Source organism: Saccostrea echinata, unplaced genomic scaffold (genome assembly GCF_033153115.1).
Source record: "Saccostrea echinata isolate AGI-Se365-2 ecotype Australia unplaced genomic scaffold, CSIRO_AGI_Sech_v1 ptg000029l, whole genome shotgun sequence".
Taxonomy (NCBI): Eukaryota; Metazoa; Mollusca; class Bivalvia; order Ostreida; family Ostreidae; genus Saccostrea; species Saccostrea echinata.
The window spans coordinates 3,048,555-3,069,449 of NW_026889778.1; the positions used below are offsets into that span (position 1 = coordinate 3,048,555).

At 34.1% G+C, this 20,895-nt stretch overlaps 2 protein-coding genes across 3 annotated transcripts in view; one reads left to right on the plus strand and one right to left on the minus strand.

The window, feature by feature from the left end:
• The window catches only part of LOC133195479 (uncharacterized), a 56,039-nt gene extending 47,314 nt beyond the window's left edge, over positions 1-8,725 (plus strand). For both annotated transcript variants that reach the window (XM_061331332.1, XM_061331331.1), the window contains exons 5-6: positions 2,943-4,166; positions 6,182-8,725. In XM_061331332.1, the coding sequence (XP_061187316.1) occupies positions 2,943-4,166; positions 6,182-6,871 (1,914 nt within the window). In that variant the 3' untranslated portion in view covers positions 6,872-8,725. The remainder of the gene's footprint in view (positions 1-2,942; positions 4,167-6,181) is intronic.
• Positions 8,726-14,203: 5,478 nt separating this feature from the next.
• LOC133194338 (uncharacterized) lies at positions 14,204-15,181 on the minus strand. The gene has a single exon (XM_061330316.1). It carries the CDS (start codon positions 15,179-15,181, stop codon positions 14,204-14,206), a length of 978 nt encoding a protein of 325 aa, XP_061186300.1.
• Positions 15,182-20,895: the final 5,714 nt, after the last annotated feature.

Consider the following 20,895-nt stretch of genomic DNA (forward strand, 5'->3'; position numbering starts at 1 on the left):
CTAATTATTTAAAGAATGGTCCCCGTGGTAGGTTGTGGCCACAATAGGCGATCAAAGTTTTACATTGAAATATAAAGGGGAAAATATTTAATAAAATATGGAGATAACGAACAGTATTCAAGCTCAAAGTCCATTTAAACAAACAAATCAGGAGCAGAGCAAACACGGACCTCCAAAAACATCAGAGGTGGGATCAGGTGCCATGGAGGAGTAAACATTACCTGTTGACCGGTCACACCCACTGTGTGTCATTTGTAAATGTCAAAGCCTGAATTTTTTGTTAAACTTTTTTCCACTTGGAGTTTCACAGATGAGAATTTTTACAATAAATGCTGGGGTTAAGTGGGCAAAGTCAAAAGTATCTCTAGCTAGCATGCTGGAGTAGCAATCTGATTAAAATCAGCTGTTCTGATATGCTACCACTGAACAGCTGAATTTAATTAGATTGTATTTATAATAGCAATCCATTGCAGCTCCTTGCATTCCTGTATAGAGTAACACAGAGTAAATGATTCTTGTCTTTACAAAGATATAGTTCCAGTTAATTTTTATTGTAACATAGAGGATTAATGATGAGCATTCCATATGAAGACATAACATGCCTTTAAGATAACTAAATTAAGTAAAATACACGAGCTTTGATAAAAAAAAAAACTAAGATAGTGTTTAAAAAGGCAAGAATTTGAAAATGTAAAACAGTAAATATGTAGTACCAGGTGGATTCAAACCATGACTGTAAAAAGTAACATAATTAATGAGGGTGAGCTGTCTTACCAGGTGAGCTATACTAACTGTGCAAAATGGTGATATAAATAATAATTAGCTAGGTTGTCAAAATAGGTTTTCTTAATTTTTGAGTGCTTTATTATGAATTTTGATTCATTCAAATAAATGTAAAGTTTTTAGCTCACCTGAGCCGAAGGCTCGAGTGAGCTTTTCTGATCAAAGAGTGTTCGGTGTCCGTCTGTCATCTGTAAACTTTTTGCATTTTCGACTTCTTCTCAAGAACCACTGGGCCAATTTCAACCACATTTTGCCACAAAACATCCTTGGGAGAAGGGCATTAAAGTTTGTTCACAGGAAGTGCCATGCCCTCTTTCAAGGGGAAATAATTAAGAATTTGTGAAAATTTGGTGGCTTTTTAAATGATCTTTTTAAAATCATCTTCTCAAGAACCACTGGGCAAGAAAATATGAAACTTATGTGAAAGCTCCATTACATACTCTATATTCAAGTTTATATCATAATTCCTGGGGGTAGGGCGGAGACACAAGAGGGGGTCGAAGTTTTACATAGGAATATATAGGAAATGTCTTTAAAAATCTTCTTCTTGAGAACAGCAAAGCCATGATTACTCATATTATAATAGAAGTATCCTCAGGTAGTGTAGATTCAAGTTTGTTCCAATCATGACCCCTTGGGGTAGGGCAGGGCCACAACAGGGGGTCAAAGTTTACCATAGGAATATATAGGAAATATCTTTAAAACTCTTCTTCTCAAGAATAGCTAAGCTATTAATAGTCATATTTATAATGAAGTATCCTCAGGTAGTGTAGATTCAAGTTTGTACAAATCATGATCCCGGGGGTAGGGCGAGGCCAAACAGTGGGTCAAAGTTTTACATAGGAATATATAGGTGTAATGGTTAATGTGCATTCGAGTAAAATGCATTGAAGACTTCAAATAGTGGAATGACCTGACAACCCTTGGAATGGACTAGCCAAACCAAAGGGTATATAAGGTAAAGCTTTGGGAAAATCAGGCATTCAGAAGCTAGCTGAAGAAGTTGGACGTAGAATCAGCAATAAAGAAGTTATGGGTAAGAGTAAAATAAATGTATAAAAGTTATAAACACCAGTGGCAAGTATCCTAGGGAATTTATGTTATGTTCTGGTTGTAGTAAATCTGAAGGAGATCAAGACACCAAGTTCTTATCTATCAATGGGAATCTAGGGGAGAAACACAGTGCAAGTAGTACCTTACCCAGTCCCGTCTCTAGATAAGAGAAAATTTAAGTACTGTGTGATTTACCCTCAGACAGAGCTGTCTAAATAATCATTCCAATCATGAACTCAGACAGATTAAAAGGAAAACCTATATATCCCTTGTAAGAACCTGATCATACACATTACATAGGAAATATCTTTAAAATCTTCTTCTCAAGACTTAAGCCATTATTAGTCATATTTATACAAAAGCAATCTCAGGTATTGTTGAATCAAGTTTGTTCAATTTATGACCCCCCAGGGGTTGGGAGGCACAACAAAGGGTCAGAGTTTTGCATAAGGCTATATATAGGAATCATCTTGAAAAAAATTTCTGCTGAAGAACAGCAAAGCCATGATTAGTCATATTATTATAGAAGTATCCTCAGGTAGTGTAGATTCAAATTTGTTCAAATTTAGGGTGGGTAGGGTGGGGCCACAATGAGCAATCAGAGTTTTACATAGGAAAAAAATCTTTAAAATTCTTCTGTTTAAGAACAGCAAAGCCATGATTAGTAAATAATATTGATATGGAAGCATCCGGAGGTAGTTTAAATTAAAATTTACTCCCCCCCCCTCCCCCCTTCAATACTGAACTGATTTCTGCTTCTTCCTAACCAATGTGCTCAGGTGAGCAATGTGGCCCATGGGCCTTTTGTTAAAAGATTTCAATATTAGAACACCTTGTCGACACAGAACCTGCAAGAGTTATTAAAAATCTTTCAATTCAGAGATACTACATTTTTACTGCTTTACATCCAATGTGCCACTGTAATTCTACAGTGGATACCAGATCTACAGTTTTAACTGTAATCAATTCAAACTATGTACCAATTTTAATACTGAAATACATGTATCTCCAGATTTTCAAACCTCAACACATAATCTAGCATCACAGTAAATCATAGCACACAATTGTGTATTAATTTTTCTTACCTGCTTTATTTACTTCTTCAGGAAATAGAGAAGTATTTTGGTGAGTTCTGGAATGCTGTACCAGATGAGGACAGAGACTGGTTAAGTGAGTCTCTGAATGATCGGGAATATGCAGTGGGTCTAAAGGAACTTAATGATAATTCCAAGAAAATGCTGGAGTCAATGAAAAAGTCCATAGTCGAACTATTTACACATGAGACCAATACAATAATTGAATTGCCTTCTTCATGGGCCGTTATGGAACAGTTATTGTATGAAGGAGCCTGGAGGATTTTGTCCCTGAGTGAAATTTTGAGGCTCAACTCATCCCTTCCCGATGAATACCAAATTAAAAGTGAGGAGGAAATGTCTAAATTTTTAAAATGTTTCCATGACAATGGCCTTGTTTTGTATTTTAAAGAAGAGAAATTGAGGGAACATGCCATACTAGACATTCAGTGGTTTGCTAATGCTTTTAGCAAGATAATTGCTGATGAAAACCACATCAGTAAAGATTGTAGAAGGAAATTAAGTAAAGAGTGGAAATCCTTCAACAAAACAGGGGAACTTAAAGATAAAGTGATAGATGCTTTGTGGAAAAATGAACCCTCTTACTTGAAACATAAAAGTGAAATTATGTCATACATGGAGAAACTTCAAATGCTGGTTCCTTTGAATGCTTTGGGGGCTGTATCAGAAGGTGGCATGTCGTGGTATGTCCCATGTATGAACAAAAAGCAGTTTAAAGCTGACTTTTTTGAAGATAAATGGGAATGCTCCTCCATTTTGTGCTTCCGATTCACTTCCTTTGCCATGTTTGTGTTCTACAGACTTGTAGCATATTGCATAAGTTTTCTAAGATGGAGTGTTGCAATAGATGAAGACAATGAAGGAAGTCCATGTCTTTATCAAACAGCGGCAGTGTTTGATCATAATGAACACACTGTTGTTGTTGGCATATGTAATGATGATATTCAGTTGCAAGTGTTCAGAATCAAACCCTTGACTGTAGACAAAGAAGTATCAAATGAAATTGGAGACTCCATTGAAAAAGCCATAGAAAAATTGACAGAAACATTTATTGACACAAAAATATTCCACAGAGGATACAAATGTCAAAACATTATTTGTAATGAGAAAGATCTATCTTTCACCCTTGCAAGTGAGCTCTCCAAAATCAAGGCTGATAAAGAAATTCAGTGCAAGTGTCGACTTCGAGAGAAACACATAATAAATGTGCAGATCACTCTGGGATTCTGGGAAAAGGTAACAATTACTAATTTTTATACTCCCTGGCAAACAAAAATTGAAGGGGTATATAGGAATTATGCTGTCCCCCTGTCTGTTGGTCTATCTGTACATTTACAGTCTTTAACGTAGAGAAATAAAAAACTGGAAGATCACACTGGCACAGAATTTTTTTTATGACCTGAGGAACCATAATGACTTTTGACCAAATTAAAGATCAATGAACAAAATAATGATTTAACTGAGAGACATTAGAAGTTTATACTTTACACAAAGATTGCTAACATATTAAAGATCAATGAACAAAATAATGATTTAATTGAGAGACATTAGAAGTTTATACTTTACACAAAGATTGCTAGCATATTAAAGATCAATGAACAAAATAATAATTTAATTGAGAGACATTAGAAGTTTATACTTTACACAAAGATTGCTAACATATTAAAGATCAATGAACAAAATAATGATTTAATTGAGAGACATTAGAAGTTTATGCTTTACACAAAGATTGCTAACATATTAAAGATCAATGAACAAAATAATGATTTAATTGAGAGACATTAGAAGTTTATACTGTACACAAAGATTGCTAACATATTAAAGATCAATGAACAAAATAATGATTGAATTGAGAGACATTAGAAGTTTATACTTTACACAAAGATTGCTAACATATTAAAGATCAATGAACAAAATAATGATTTAATTGAGAGACATTAGAAGTTTATACTGTACACAAAGATTGCTAACATATTAAAGATCAATGAACAAAATAATGATTTAATTGAGAGACATTAGAAGTTTATACTTTACACAAAGATTACTAACATATTAAAGATCAATGAACAAAATAATGATTTAATTGAGAGACATTAGAAGTTTATACTTTACACAAAGATTGCTAACATGTGTGCCTTGATCTTAAGGCAGGGTCATTTGGTCAAGGTTAAGATCATTTTCAGAAAAAAAAATGTTTAATTATAATTACTTGAAATGAAGAACAATTAGAGGTTGACTTTTGACTCAAAGGTTGCTTATGACCTGAGAGTGTGTCATGATATGGAGATGTTTTAGGTCAGTAACATAAAAAGGTAAAATTCATGGCAGTAACTTTTAAATGGAGAAATATAGTACTTCATACTAAGATTGCTTATAATATCAGGATACATAATCGATTTTGATTAAGCCCCCAAGTCTCTTAACAAACCATATTTTAGGTAACAAGTCTCTCAAACCTATTGCTATTTGCCTTTGTACATCACTAAGCATTATCTGTGAACTTTCGAACATTTTCAGCCTCTTTTCAAGAACTGGTGAACCAGTTTTGGTAGATTAAATGTATGGATAGAACGGAACAAAAATTGTGAAATCCAGAGGGTGGATCCAAATCGATAAAATTAATTCAGTTTTCAAAAATTGTGTGTTCTTTTGTACAACTTAGTCATGTTAATAGGAAAACTGTTAGCGTGATTATAATATGTAGTGAAATTTTTACTAAGGTTGTTACATTCATTGCATATTTGTTCAAATAAATATCTTCTTTACTGATGTACACCCGGTAGACGAACTGCTTACATGAATCAAATGAATTTTCAATTTTTTACCAAAATTGTGCAATAAACAGTCCGTTGTCTCATGGTTCAGGTCCCAGGGTTCTACAGAATCTAAGTATAACATGTTTCTTTCCAAATAAATCTTTCATTTCACTTTAATCCTAATGTTCCAAATTAATCATGTTAATGTGATGGTCACTAACTCAGTAATATCTAATGGTAAATTAAAATCTTTTTCATCTTGATTTTCCTTACAACAGGGCCCTTTGAGATGGTCACCATGTAATTTTAAATACTTTTACAAACTCTACTAACTCTAGGTTTAGCTTTGCTAAATACATCTGGAATAATCTTTATACATTTTAATCATCAAATGAACTAGGATTGATTCTGTTTCAAACAAAGTTGGCTATTTCCAGCATTTAGTTTTTAGTTTAAGATGGTTCATCACTATTACTATGGTTTATTTTCTTTCAGAGAGAGGCGAGTGATTCCAGTACTCCTGTGGCCTCTGGACAAAACCTAGGAGGCCGATCTCGATTTGCGAAACTTGGAATGGCTACAAACGATGTCTTAAATAAGGCATACAGAGATATTCTAGAATCAGAAATTCCCCCATCTGATATTGAGAACAAGGTGAATTTATTATCAAACAAAAAGAGGATGAATCTGAAGCTGAACCCAGATCAAGAAGATCTTTTGAAAAAAGCAAAAAATTCTGGATACAAGGAATTTGATATTTCATTAACATACAAGTTGATAAGAAACATTTGTTCAACGATCCCTAAACCAACAAAAGGAAAGTGGGGAGAAGAGCCTGCAGCAGGAGAGGTGACAGTAGGTGATGATGTTGAGAGAATTAGGTCCATCCGAAACAGTTTGACTGCACATGTGAGTTCAGCCTCAACCCTTCAGACAGAATTTAATAACACTTGGTCGACGATGTCGGATATCTGCCAAAGACTGGAAACCTTCACCAGAAAAAAGTACTTGGATAGCCTTAAAGACATTCATAAACTGAGTTTAAAAGAAGAAGGTGAAGATGCAATTAAAGCTATTATAGAAAAGTTTATCAAGGATCAACATGAACAACATGAACTGTTAAAGACAGTCGTGTCAGAAGTTCAAGAATTAAAGTCTCAAATGAGTACATTAAAACAAAATTGAAGACTGGAGGCAATCGTTCAGAAATAATATAATTTTACTCATAGAACGTTTGCAGGACTAGTAAATAATTAATTCTATAACACATGGTTGAAGATATCGGAAATCGGCAAAGCACTCGAAAGTTTCATTGGTGAAAAGTCTTTTGATAAGCTTAATTATATTCATGAACTGGATATGAGGAATTTGATATTTCATTAACATACAAGTTGATAAGAAGCATTTGTTCAAAGATCCCTAAACCAACAAAAGGAAAATTGGGAGGAGAGCCTGCAGCAGGAGAGGTGACAGTGGGTGATGATGTCGAGAGAATTAGGTTAGTACGAAATAGATTGACTGCGCACGTGAATTCAGCCTCGACTCCTCAGACAGAATTCGATGACACCTGGTCAACAATGTCGGATATCTGCCAGAGATTGAATATGTTCACTGGAAAGAAGTATTTGGATAAACTTAATATTAAAAATCTGACATTGAGAAAGGAAGATAAGGATGCTATTATAAAAAAATGTTGTTAAATTGGAAGAAATTCTGGAGACAATCAAATCAAGTTTTAAATAATTACAAGTAGAAACAATGATCGGACCTAACGAAGATGTTACAAATTGAGAGTTCATAGAATGCTGTGTAAGGACCAAAATACTATCATGGAATCTTATTTTATCACTATAATATTAGAGAGTGCCCTATATAAAGACTATTGGTGGGTAAATTTTGGACAGTACCTCCTTAGTTTCCATAGCAATGACTTTGAAATATTTTGTTATGGTAAAACTGACCTGATTGTCATCACCATTTAGAATAATTCCGTGCTTCCTTAATGTAGGAAAGTTATGAACATAACATGGGTTTAATTTTATATTTAAGTAATCAAAGTTTCTGTGTATCTAAATTTTATTCAATTTAACCCAATGTTTTTAATATGATACAGATCAATTTACATGAATTTGTCATAAAAATGAATGCAAAGGTGCCTATTTCTTGATATGCATATAATTTTTGCAGGCAATTGAAACTTAGAAAAAAGATCTTTTTAATAAGATCGAGCTTTGATCTTGTTACAGCAAATTTAACATTATACAAAACATTTTTTCCGGATTTGGTTTGAATGTTAGATTTTTCCGGATTTGGTTCCAATATTGCAATTTTCTCGGGTGCACGAGCTTTTTACAACTTTAGAAATTGTTTACCAGTGTTTACTAGTTACTGTGCTGATTATCATGTTTGTCTTCACTTTTCCCATGAGAGAAAACTTCTAAGTTGGTAAGTTAGACATGAAATCTATTTGTATATCGTTTCATAAGAAATTTTTATGTGCATAATTGTTATCAATTATATGTTTACAAAGGTGTTATGGTGTAATTTTTAGTGACATGTTAGAAAGTTCACATGAAAGATTTATGATTTGATGACTATGTGTAGAAAATTTATGTCATAATAGGTTGATATTTATAATGTGATATTGAAAGTTAAAGATTTGCTGTGATTTTGCGTGAAATTATTTGGTGCATGTGCACTCTACAATAATCATATATTTTGTTTGAGCATTTTCTAGTAACTGTAATTCATTTGAAACTGTGTGGTTTGATAGTAATATGAATTTCATATGTGCAAATTTACAAGGGTACATGTGCAATATTTATTGTAAAAATGTTGTTTACAAAGAACATAGAGTATTTTTTTAATAATCAGAGTGATGTTAATTTGTCAATCGCAGAGTGTGTGGTGTGTGTGGTTTATGTGTAATATCAAATACTTACATATCTGTTTTCTATGTATTTACAGTAAATCACATCACATCACATCACATCATATTGCTGTCACTGGAAGTAAACAATAAAGGATGTGCATTTACAAGGGAGTTAACTTCTCTGTGAAATTAATGATAGTCAGTACAGATCTAAAAGATGCAAAAAGATTTGAGGTGGGGAAATCAGTTAGAAGTCATAATCCAATCCCCTCAAATTATAACTTTTCCTAAGAATTAAGCTACAGTTATTTCCCTTTGTTGATTCTTTTGCACTGAAGACAAAAAAGTTAAACTGGTGTTATTTCCCTTTGTTGACTCTCCTGTATTGAAGTCTAAAGAAGTTTATAACAACATATGGCAAAAACAGACGCCAGAAAAATAAACATGAATCTATAACAGAATTTTTTTTTTTTTTTTAAATTTTAAAATAAAATTCAGGTGTGAATGACAAAGTAAGTCATCAATTGATTAATGAAAATGAAGGAGACACTGCTTTGTCAGCATTCAACTTGATAATGATGTACGGACCTTTATTAGATTTTTTAAGTCAAGTTCATCTTGCGAAATTCTGAAACAAATTTATGAAGTCTGACTTGCACTCCAAACACGTGGGATTCCATGCACTCTAAAACCCATGAGAAAAATGCAATATGCAATTGGAGGAAAACAACAAGCACAAAATACGACAGTTAGTGGGAATGGTTAGATTAACCCTAGGCACAGGTATAAATTTTAATGTTTTCAAATATTTATTTTGTATAAAAAGTACATGTAAGAAGCTTTTTCAAATAAACTGACATATTGTTTAAATTAAATACTGTAAGTCGTTTTAATTCAACGGTCTTAAAATTTCATGATTTCTCGAAAAGTACCAATCGCGATGGTTTTAATTTCACGCTGCGAGAAATTAATTAAAATTTCTTCTAAGGATTTGAACGTTTTTAAAAACTAATGATAGCATTCACGATGGATTTAATTTCGCGGAAAAAAAAAGAATCGCGAACATAGTGATATTAAAACCTTCGTGATTATTTGCTAATCTACAGTATTCTTTTTTTTTTTTTTAAGTAAAATAGAGTATACTTAATTAGTCTATATCCAAAGATCACCATGTAAGCAGGACGTTCCAGATATTTATCTTATTAATATATTTGTATTATAAGAATTTGTGCTTGCCTCAGAAAGCAACTTACTTTGGCAAATCATAACTACAAAGTTTATCAAAAGCAGGATAATTTTATAGAAGATGTAAGTTTGTATGTTATGAAAAATATACACAAGCCATTATTTATATATATATATATATATATATATATATATATATATATATATATATATATATATATATATATATATATATATATATATATATATATATGGTAGCGTTGTACAGTTTAAAATCTGATTTGGCCTAAAAAGGACAAGTTATGGTAACGGCCGAATCCGGCCCGTTATTTGATGTAAAAATCAGAACACGATTAAAATTGTGATAGTTTGTAGTTGGGAACTTAAAATGATGCATATCTTAAAATCAGCACAAGTTTTGACTCAAAGCTTAAACGGAGGCCATAAGAGAGTGCAGAAGTAGGACATTTTCCCGAATTTACTCGATTCTGGTGGAATTTCGTCAAATTTGAGATACTTTTCACTTCGGGAAAAGCAGATCACAAGCTTTCCGATCTGAGATTTTTATATATAAGATGCATTTGATACTAGTGTTTGAAATATACAATTTGGCAGAGAAAGAAGCTTGTGCTCTGTTTTCTGAAACAAAATGTGTTGTAAAATTGATGAAAATTTGCATAAAACTGAGAAAATTCGGATATTGGCATATTTTCTGACATTCCTGTCAACTCTGTGTATTTCATTACTTAGAACCAATACTCATTTTGTGGCAGGGGAGACAACAGGTTTTTATTGATTAACTGTTACAACATTCTAAGAGACACCCCAAACCAGGGGCCAAAAGGCGTCTCACGCTATCTTTTCCTTAGTAGGGGTGCTGGGTAAAAATTAAAGATTGTCGACTTAACGGAAACACATAAAAAAAATTTAAGCCTAAAAAGAATTCATATAATTCAGATTCACTGTAAAATAACAAAACATATCTAATTGCAGCTATAAATACACACTAATAAGATATAAATATAATATACTCGTGTAAATGTATGTATTCATGATTGACAATTAATAAGAATGAATTTCTTTAATTTGAAAAAAAAAAAAATTTAAACATATTTTAGATGTACTGGTGCTTTGAAAAGTAAAAAAGAAGATGAAAAGATACATAGAGAAAATAATTTTCAGTAAAAAGTAGGTGATTTTTTTTGAAATATAAAAATTGTCTGGATATGGGAATGAATAGCATTTTTCATTTTTAATGCCAACTACCGCAATGAATCAATCAAAAAGAAATCTTTCATAAAAGTCATAATTTTGACAAATTCTGGGGATTTAGTAATTATGGAAAGAAATACAAATTGGAGTAGGTGATGGTAAATTGTTTCAGTTACTTTTATCTTGCAATTGGCTACACTGAAAATACTGTATATGTACATACGCGGGTATGTTAAGGCAACACCTAGAGATATCCTACTTGCCTCTACAATATGACGTCATAGTAAGCTGTATGACGTGAAGTTCAGAAATAATGATTCCTTAATATTTATATTTAAAGTTTAATTTCAGGTCCAAGAAATAAATGGAATCATTCAAACACATAATATAAACCAAATCTTGTCGTTTTTGGGTGGTATAAATAGCTAAGTATTTATCACAGGGGTTAAAAACCAAACCCATGACGTCATAACTATTGATCAAATATTTGCCGAGTGAAAATTAAACGTGACGAGAATTCATGTAAACAAATACATAAAATGGGAGTTTTAAAGCAGATACCGTGAATGTTATGTGTGATTCATAAGGAATTAAAGATGTAGAATCAGGTATGCTGATATATTCTTATCATGTTCTCTTATAATGAACATAGGCAGTGCTTTGAAATCCCGATCAGCCTTTCCTCTGTCGTTCTATAACAACAAAGATGCAAAAGTTCAACACTAAGCCGCATATTTTGAGACATAATTTTTAGCTCAGCTCGACGAAGTCGAGATGAGCTTATGCTATACCCCCGGCGTTGGCGTCGGCGTTAGCGTTGGCGTCCCGGTTAAAGTTTTAGGAGCAGGTCCATTACTAAGTAACTATAAGGCCTTCCTGGACCAAACTTTCATGGATGATGCATCTAGGGATGGACACTACTGTACTTGCTCCGGATGCTTGATCTGACCTAGATTTTCCAGTTGAGTGACCAGGTTAATGTTTTAAGGGCAGGTCCATTACAAAGTAACCTTAAGCCCTACCTGGACCAAACTTGCATGGATGATGCATCTAGGGATGGACACTACCGTACTTGCTCCGGATGCTTGATCTGACCTACATTTTCCAGATAAGTGACCAGGTTAAAGTTTTTGGAGCAGGTCCATTACCAAGTAACCATAAGCCCTACCTGGACCAAACTTGCGTGGATGATGCATCTAGGGATGGACACTACCGTACTTGCTCCGGATACTGGATGTGACCTACATTTTCCAGTTGAGTGACCAGGTTAAAAGTTTTAGGAGCAGGTCCATTACCAAGTAACCTTAAGCCCTATCTGGACCAAACTTGCATGGCTGTCCGGATGCTAGATCTGACCTACATTTTCCAGTCGAGTGACCAGGTTATAGTTTTAGGAGCAGGTCCATTACCAAGTAACCATAAGCACTACCTGGACCAACCTTGCATGGATGATGCATCTAGGGATGGACACAACCAGATTAGGTCCGAATGCTGGATGTGATCTAGATTTTCCAGATGAGTGACCAGGTTAAAGTTTTTGGAGCAGGTCCATTACCAAGTAACTGTAAGCCCTACCTGGACCAAACTTGAATGGATGATGCATCTAGGGATGGACACTACCGTACTTGCTCCAGATGCTGGATCTGACCTACATTTTCCAGTTGAGTGACCAGGTTAAAGATTTTGGAGCAGGTCCATTACAAAGTAACCTTAAGCCCTACCTGGACCAAACTTGCATGGCTGTCCGGATGCTAGATCTGACCTACATTTTCCAGTTGAGTGACCAGGTTTAAGTTTTAGGAGCAGGCCCATTACCAAGTAACCATAAGCACTACCTGGACCAAACTTGCATGGATGATGCATCTAGGGATGGACACAACCAGATTTAGTCCGGATGCTGGATCTGACCTAGATTTTCCAGTTGAGTGACCAGTTAAAGTTTTTGGAGCAGGTCCATTACAAAGTAACCTTAAGCCCTACCTGGACCAAACTTGCATGGATGATGCATCTAGGGATGGACACAACCAGATTAGGTTTGGATGCTGGATTTGACCTACATTTTCCAGATGAGTGATCAGGTTAAAGTTTTTGGAGCAGGTCCATTACCAAATAACTATAAGGCCTACTTGGACCAAACTTGCATGGATGATGCATCTAGGGTGGACACTACTGTACTTGCTCCGCATGGTGGATCTGACCTAGATTTTCCAGTTGAGTGACCAGGTTAAAGTTTTTGGAGCAGGTCCATTACAAAGTAACCTTAAGCCCTACCTGGACCAAACTTGCATGGATGATGCATCTAGGGATGGATATTACCGTACTTGCTCCGGATGCTAGATCTGACCTACATTTTTCAGATGAGTGACCAAGTTAAAATTTTTGTAGCAGGTCAGTTGCCAAGTAACTATAAGTTACCTGGACCAAACTTACATGAATGATGCATCTAGGGATGGACACAACCAGATTTGGTCCAGATGCTTGATCTGACCTACATTTTCCAGATGAGTGACCAGGTTTTGGAGCAGGCCAATAACCAATTAACTATTATTCCATATGGTGATCTGGATCCATCTCCAGAGAGAATTTCAAATCTCTGCATGCTGTAGTTTAGAATTTGAAACTTTTCATCAGGATCCCTTGAACAAAGTTTTGATTCAACAAAAGTCATGATGTCAGATTGGTAAAGGGCAACATCCTGAAGAACATCTGCATGATGCTTGTGAAAAGATCTCACATTTTGATAATAAATTTTAATGTTAACTTTTTCCTTTTGAGTCAGTGGAATGCTTGCAAATTCTAGTTTCATGCTGCTTTCCAATCTCTTCATTTCTTGTTCCACAGAATGATCAATATGAATTTTATTTTCGTTCAGTTCTCTTATATATAGATTATTTATACTCTTGACTCTACATAATGGCAGTGTTGAAAACATTCCATTAAAATCAACCACAACTGATTCCATGGTATCTCCTTGACATCTGTGACAAGTTTTAGCTGCAGCTGGACGGAGTGGAAACTGCTCCCTGATGACTTGTACAGATTTGTACCTTCCAACCATAAATGCTCTTTTGACTTTTGTTACAGGTGTCCATTTTTTATGAATTTTTGATGTATAAAATTTTCTTTCATTTTTTTTTTACAGCTTTTTCCTATAACGTCATTGTCAAGTAATACCCACAGGATATCAGATTGCGTTGAATTGATAGAAAAGTTTGTGACGTCCTTAAGAAAATCAGAGGCATCATTTGCTAACCATTTGCTAAACCATTTGCTAACCCATCATCAACATCAATGTTTACAGAGATTTCGCATCTCATATTTTTGCATAAATTTAAGGTTTTCTCTAGCCCCATTGTCTTACTTGTGTCTTCTGGTATACTTTTCTTTACTTTTTCTTTGATATCCTTGTCAACATCTCCTATGATATAGTCTTTAGCTTGAAGAGTAAATTTTTCTTGATGTGAAAGAGCAAATATTCTTGAATTGAAGCTTCTAACATCTTTATTTTGTAGGAAAATGTGTGGAACTAACAGTGGATAATCTTGTTGAGTTTCATCTTTGTTGAGTTTTCTTTCTTTTAAGACAGCAATGTCCTTTTCTGTGTATTTGCATTCACGAATGCGATTTAGAACAGAAGCAAATTCCTCTGATTCGCTCTGACGCATTTTTTGATTTAACTGAGAAACCTTGAAGTTTTCTGTCCACAGGTTGGTTGCTAGTGGTCCATAATCTTCCTTGAGATTCTCAAATATCCAGCTATCAAATACTGGTTTTAGTTGGAATAAATCCCCCACAGCCAAAACAGAAATACCGCCGAATATCTTTGATGATACTGTTATTTCTTGTAAACGCAAATGAATATATTGAAACATTCTGTTTCCAACCATTGAAATTTCATCAATACTGATCATTTTTAACTTTTGGAATTTACATCTTAAAGTGTTCAGACGGTCACTTTTCAGTGGTTTATAAAAGAATCCCTGGTTTGCTGGTATTTGGAACAGATTATGGATGGTGTTGCCATTAATAAGAAAAGCTGCTTTTCCAGTTGGGGCTGCTAACAGAACCTTTGGCTCATCAGGATTACTTCCAGGTTGGTTATTAAAGTGACGGTTAAGAGCCTGGTAAATGGACTTAACAACTACCGTTTTGCCAACTCCAGCCCCACCCGATAGGAAAAAATCTACTGGTTTATTTTCACTTTTCATGTGATGAAGAATTTCCATGAAAAAAGGTACTGTTCTTTGTTTAATGATTGAACCAATGGAAAATATTCATCATCTTTCATATATTTTGATACTATTTCCTGCAGGTCATTTACAGTATTTTCTGGAAATGTAACATTTAAAGAATCATCATAGGAAGGGTATTCTAAAATTTCTCTTGTACCTTCATTGATGTCTTCCTTGTCATAAGCTTCTGAGCACGGAGCAACAATGTTCCACTAATCTTCCAGTATATCTTCACTGACTTTTTTGATGTCCTCCATTGCCTGATCCAATTCTCTCCATGTATGATTATATTCTTGCATTTTTTCTAAGATATCTGAACTATCAAGAAGGTCAACAAATCTCTGATAGAATGTTTCTCTTTGTCCGAGAATTCTTTTCTCTGACCTCCATGGATGATACAAAAACAAGCATTCACGGTAAAAGTTTTCTGGATCATTCTTTTCATTGTATCCCACACACCTTATCACAGCTTGTTGTCGTCTCTTTGTCACAGATGTACATTTGACCCTTTTTGTTTTAGCTTGACTACATTTTTCAGTTTGATCCATATCATTTTCTTCTCTCTCACTATCACTTAAATCTCGAAGTTGGTTTTTAGTTTTTGATTGAACTGTCGATGTCCTATAAAGGGATACATAATCAGCCAAACAAATGTTTTCCATTTCCTTTGGTCTATCCTCGTATCTGGTAATGTTGTTGGTTTCTTCAATGTCAGATGACTCATCTGGTAGGCTTTGAATTTGTTCTGTACTTTTTAACATAATAATTCTTTCATTTTCTGGAGATGTATTGATGAAGATTACTTCTCGTGATGATTTTCATAAGGGCATTTGAAGAATATAGTAAACAGCCTCCTGAGCAGAAACTTCCACATGGCTTAAGAATTTGTTACCAATCATTTTTACTTGCTGTCTGATGTCCAGGTTTCCCTCTCTTGCCTCTTTACAAGCATTATACATTAAGGTGCTCATTCCTCTTTGTGCTTTTGAAATATAACTGACAATATACATAATGCACGGATATGCATCGAGAATGAACTGAATGTCCATGTTAGCTCTCCAGGCTTTCAGAGGAATAGGATTATAATTATTTATTCTTATTTCATCCAACTTTCTTTTCAAAAAGATTGTTGTAGTTTTAATAGATGATCTAATTGCGTTGATATATTGGTCATTAGAAAGTCTCAATTCATTAAGGAATTCATGAAGTGTTAAATCTTGTCCTTTTTTTCATATTGTCTAAGCATTTCTTTATGTTTTCCCAGTTCTTTTTGTGTTGTTCTTTGTCTTTTTCAGGTAAGCTATCATCTAATGGATTCAGGATGCATGTTTCTTTCATAGGAGGTTGAGGAAAATTAAATCTGCAGTCATTTTTGTTTCTTTTCTTACATGTTCTGCCATGAGCGTGGTATTGGTATTGCACTAATTCTTCTATTTCACTATTCTTTGCACAAGAGACATGTGAATTGATAAAATTTACAATATCACTTTCTTCACCTTCCCCATATTTTGGAGCACTTTCTATCCAAAGCACCATGTGAATGTGTGGGGAACCTCGCATTTGAAATTCAACTTTATAAAAATAATCTGTCATTTTTCCAACAGGGCAGATTGAAGACTTCAGTACTTGGTTAATGAAATTTTGAACCTGATGATCAAAATGCCTGGCACAAGTTACTGGGTCTTTTCTAAGCAGTTCTGCCTTTTTAAGGAAGCTGAATGATTTTACATCATCCTCAGAATATGTTTTTTTCTCAACTGTCCATCCTAATATTTGTAATAAATGTGTCCAGTGAGTTTCCGCTGCAGAGAATGATGTAAACCAAGTTGGAATGCCAAGTTGCCTGATGAGTGCAAAAATGTCTTTTTTTGCTTTCTCACAGTATGGAGGAGAACCTCTAAGATCACGAAATATTCGAAATCCTTCATCTAGTCTGCAGAGTTTATCAAGGTTTTCAGGATGTTTCAAGTATCCTGCAGAGATATTTTCAGTTTTCTTTGTTTTTCTAAGGCAGATGTTTGCTTTGTCTAATACAGTTTTAACTTGGAGCTTTTTAAATTTGAAAAATATGTTTTGAATATGTCTAGCAACCCTTCTATCCATATTTCGTAGCTCTGATTTACATATGTCACTGCATGTAACCTTTACTTCCCCCTGGCTGTTTTCCGGTCTGGCATGTCCACAAAATATGGCAGGAAAACTCATCTCTTCGGCATTTTTATCGAAGAAAATATTTAAAGGAGTATTGCCTTCACCTGGGGCAAATGAAATAACTTCTGCTCTCTCAGTTTCAAGATCCTGAGGTTGAAGAAGGGTGTCAAGAGTACCACAAGGTAAATCCTCTTCTGCTACCTCATTCCAGTCATCTTCTTTGTGTTCTTCTTTCTCATTGCAATCTGATTCCAGTTCTTTACACTCCCAAGAGTGGTCCAATGTGATTCCCGCTTCCTTATAAAAATTACTGTTGGACATTAACCATTCTACTGCTCTGATGACTTTTTCAGGTCTTACTGTTTGATAGTGAACATGATGCTTATAAGTTTTCTTTTAAGTTTCATGGGTATTGTAAAATTCTCGTCAAGTACTCGTGGTAATTTTGCTACTGTTTGATTCAAATTTGAAGGAACGTTGACAACATTGTCATGAAGACTTATTTGTTTTCCTCGTGGGAGCTCATGGAGCTGCATGAATGGGATCCTCAGGGATACTAGCTTTTCTTCGACTTCTGTCAAATCTAGCTCATTTGGTTTATCTGTAAAGCACATCCCATTATATTTGGAGCATGGTGGTAGTTTGTCATCAGCAACATATTTGCAACATGTCTGGCATATCCATTCTTTTCCATCAAAACTTTTGAAAGAATTCAGTATTTTAAATTTTAAATTTTCAGATACTTGCAAACTTGCAACTAGTCTTACACTATCTCTATACCACATTTGGAAACAACATGCACAGATGTATGTTGGACCTTCCTTCACTGCATTATGAAAATTAGTAATCAAATTCTCCACAGTGCCCTCTTTCTTATGTTTTTAGCACACTTTTCCTTGATTCTGAAATCCAAATCTTTTCTTTTGTTTCTTCTTTGTAATTTTTCGTTTTCACGATTTGCTAGTGACAAACGTTTCCTTTCATTTTCTTTTTCCTTCAGCTCACCATGCATTCTTAAATGTTTTTTTTTTTAATGTTTTCGTTCTCTCTGTCTGTTTGTGATAGAGGAGCGTTTTGCCGCATTCTCCTTTTCTCTTTTTTTAGTATTAAGATTTGTTTGTTGATTATGTTTACATTCTTTCTGTCTGTTTGTGATAGAGGAGCGTTTTGCCGCATTTTCCTTTTCTCTTTTTTCAGTATTAAGTCTTAAATGTTTTTTATGATTTTGTTCTCTCTGTCTGTTCGTGATAGAGGAGCGTTTTGCCGCATTCTGCTTTTCTCTTTATTCACTTTTCCTGCGTATTATTTGCATATGTAAACATGCATTCTTCTTTATTGTTTTGAGTTGCGCTTTGCCATGTTTTCTTTAATTCGCTGTTCATTGTTTTCCCTCTTTTGTTGTTTATGGAGTTTTTCCTTCAGTCTGTTTATCAAAGATGATTTTTTTCGCTTGTTTTCCCTTTCTCTATACCCGGGATTCATTCTTTGATTTCTTTTCCTTTCTTTTTCTTTTTTTCTGATACTCTGCATTTTGGAATTACTATTTTCAGAATCAATTCTTCTTTGTTGTAATTTTTGGAACTTGAAATAGTCAAATAAAAGTTTTTCATCTTTTGTCTTTTCACAATTTTGGTGATCTGTTCCTTGTTGATTGTTTAGTTCTGAAGTCATGCTTAAAACTACATCATAATGATTTAGATTTTTGTGATAAAGATATATGTTTCCATCATGGGGTTGAAATTCTGGTTCTATAAATTGTCCTGAGAATTTTAGCCATGCCCACCTTTGTCCACTTTTGGTATATGTGTATATGTCAGTCTGAAGAAGATGTGCCATAGCAAAAATTTCAACTTGAGAAGCCCATGTTTTGTTTTTATCCATTTTGGTCTTTCTTATATATTCATTTACAGATATATTTCCTATCAGTGATTCTAATTTTGTTTCAATATTTCTCATGTGGTTACATACATATTGTCTCATATAGAGATGATGGCCTTCAGTTCCTGATATTGAATACGATACTGCCCGAAAAAAGCAGTTTCCATCTGGAATTGTAGAGTATGTTTGACCAGGCTTAACCAGCTGTTGCTCATTGGTTGACTGAAAGAAGGGTGCATTATTTGGTTGTCAATGGAAAAAATTGAACACAGGTGACGTTGCCAGTCAAGAGATATTGGTTTAAAAATCAGAAACTATTACAAACTGTACTTACTTTAGGTTTAGCTTTGCTAGATACATGTGAAATAATTTTTCTAGATTTTGATCTTTGTTATTATGTTTTGGCTAAGTTGGCTACATCAGATTAACTAAGACTGATTTTGTTTCAGACAAAGTTGGCTGTTTCCAGCACTAAGTTTTTAATTTATGATGTGTTCATCACTATTACTATGTTTTTTTTTTGTTTTAAATAAGGCATACAGAGATATTTTAGAATCAGAAATCCCCCCTTCTGATATTGAGAACAAGGTGAATTCATTATCAAACAAAAAATCCGAAGCTGAACTCAGATCAAGAAGATCTTTTGAAAAAAGCAAAAAATTCTGGATATGAGGAATTTGATATTTCATTAACATATAAGTTGATAAGAAACATTTGTTCAAAGATCCCTAAACCAACAAAAGGAAAATGGGGAGAAAAGCCTGCAACAGGAGAGGTGACAGTAGGTGATGATATTGAGAGACTTAGGTTAATACGGAATAAATTGACTGCACACGTGAATTCAGCCTCCACCCCTCAGACAGAATTTGATGATACCTAGTCGACGATGTCAAATATCTGCCAAAAGATTGGAAACCTTCACTGGAAAGAAGTACTTGGATAAACTTAATGAGATTAAAAATCTAACCTTGAGAAAGAAAGATAAGGATGAGATTATAAAAAAAATATTGCTAAAATGCAGGAAATTTTGGACACAATCAAGTCAAGTTTTCAATAATTAGAAACAATGATCAGCCTAACGTTGTTACAAATTGAGAGTTCATAGAATTCTCTGTAGAAGACTTAAGATTTATGTGTAACTTGATATAGAATTCACAAACAATTTAAATGATTTTATTCAAAGGATGTTAATATTCGGATTCAAGATTTGTGAAAAACTTTATTCAAAATTTAGCATAGTGGGTAGTTTGATAAAAAACATGATTTTGAGTCTTCTGATTGCAATGAATTTTAAATGATTAATTATTTTTTTCAAACTGTAGAACTATATATAGCATTTGAAATTCTACATCTTGTACATGTGTATTTTTAGATTAATATGTAAAAACTATTTTTATGCCCCGCCATGAGTATGGCCAGGGCATATAGTGTTTGTCCTGTCTGTCTTCCGTCCTTCCACCGTCCTTCCACCCTTCTTTCTGTCCTTCCGTCGCGCTCTGTGTTTAGCTCAGTTCGAAGCTCAGTTTCAAAGAAACTATTCAAGATATTTTTATCAATCTTCATATGCTGATAGATATTGATGAGAGCTGTTCAACTGCATCAACATTTTTTGACCTTGACCTTTCCTTTGATCTTGACCTCACTTTTCTTAAATTAGTATTTAGCTTAGTTTTAAAGAT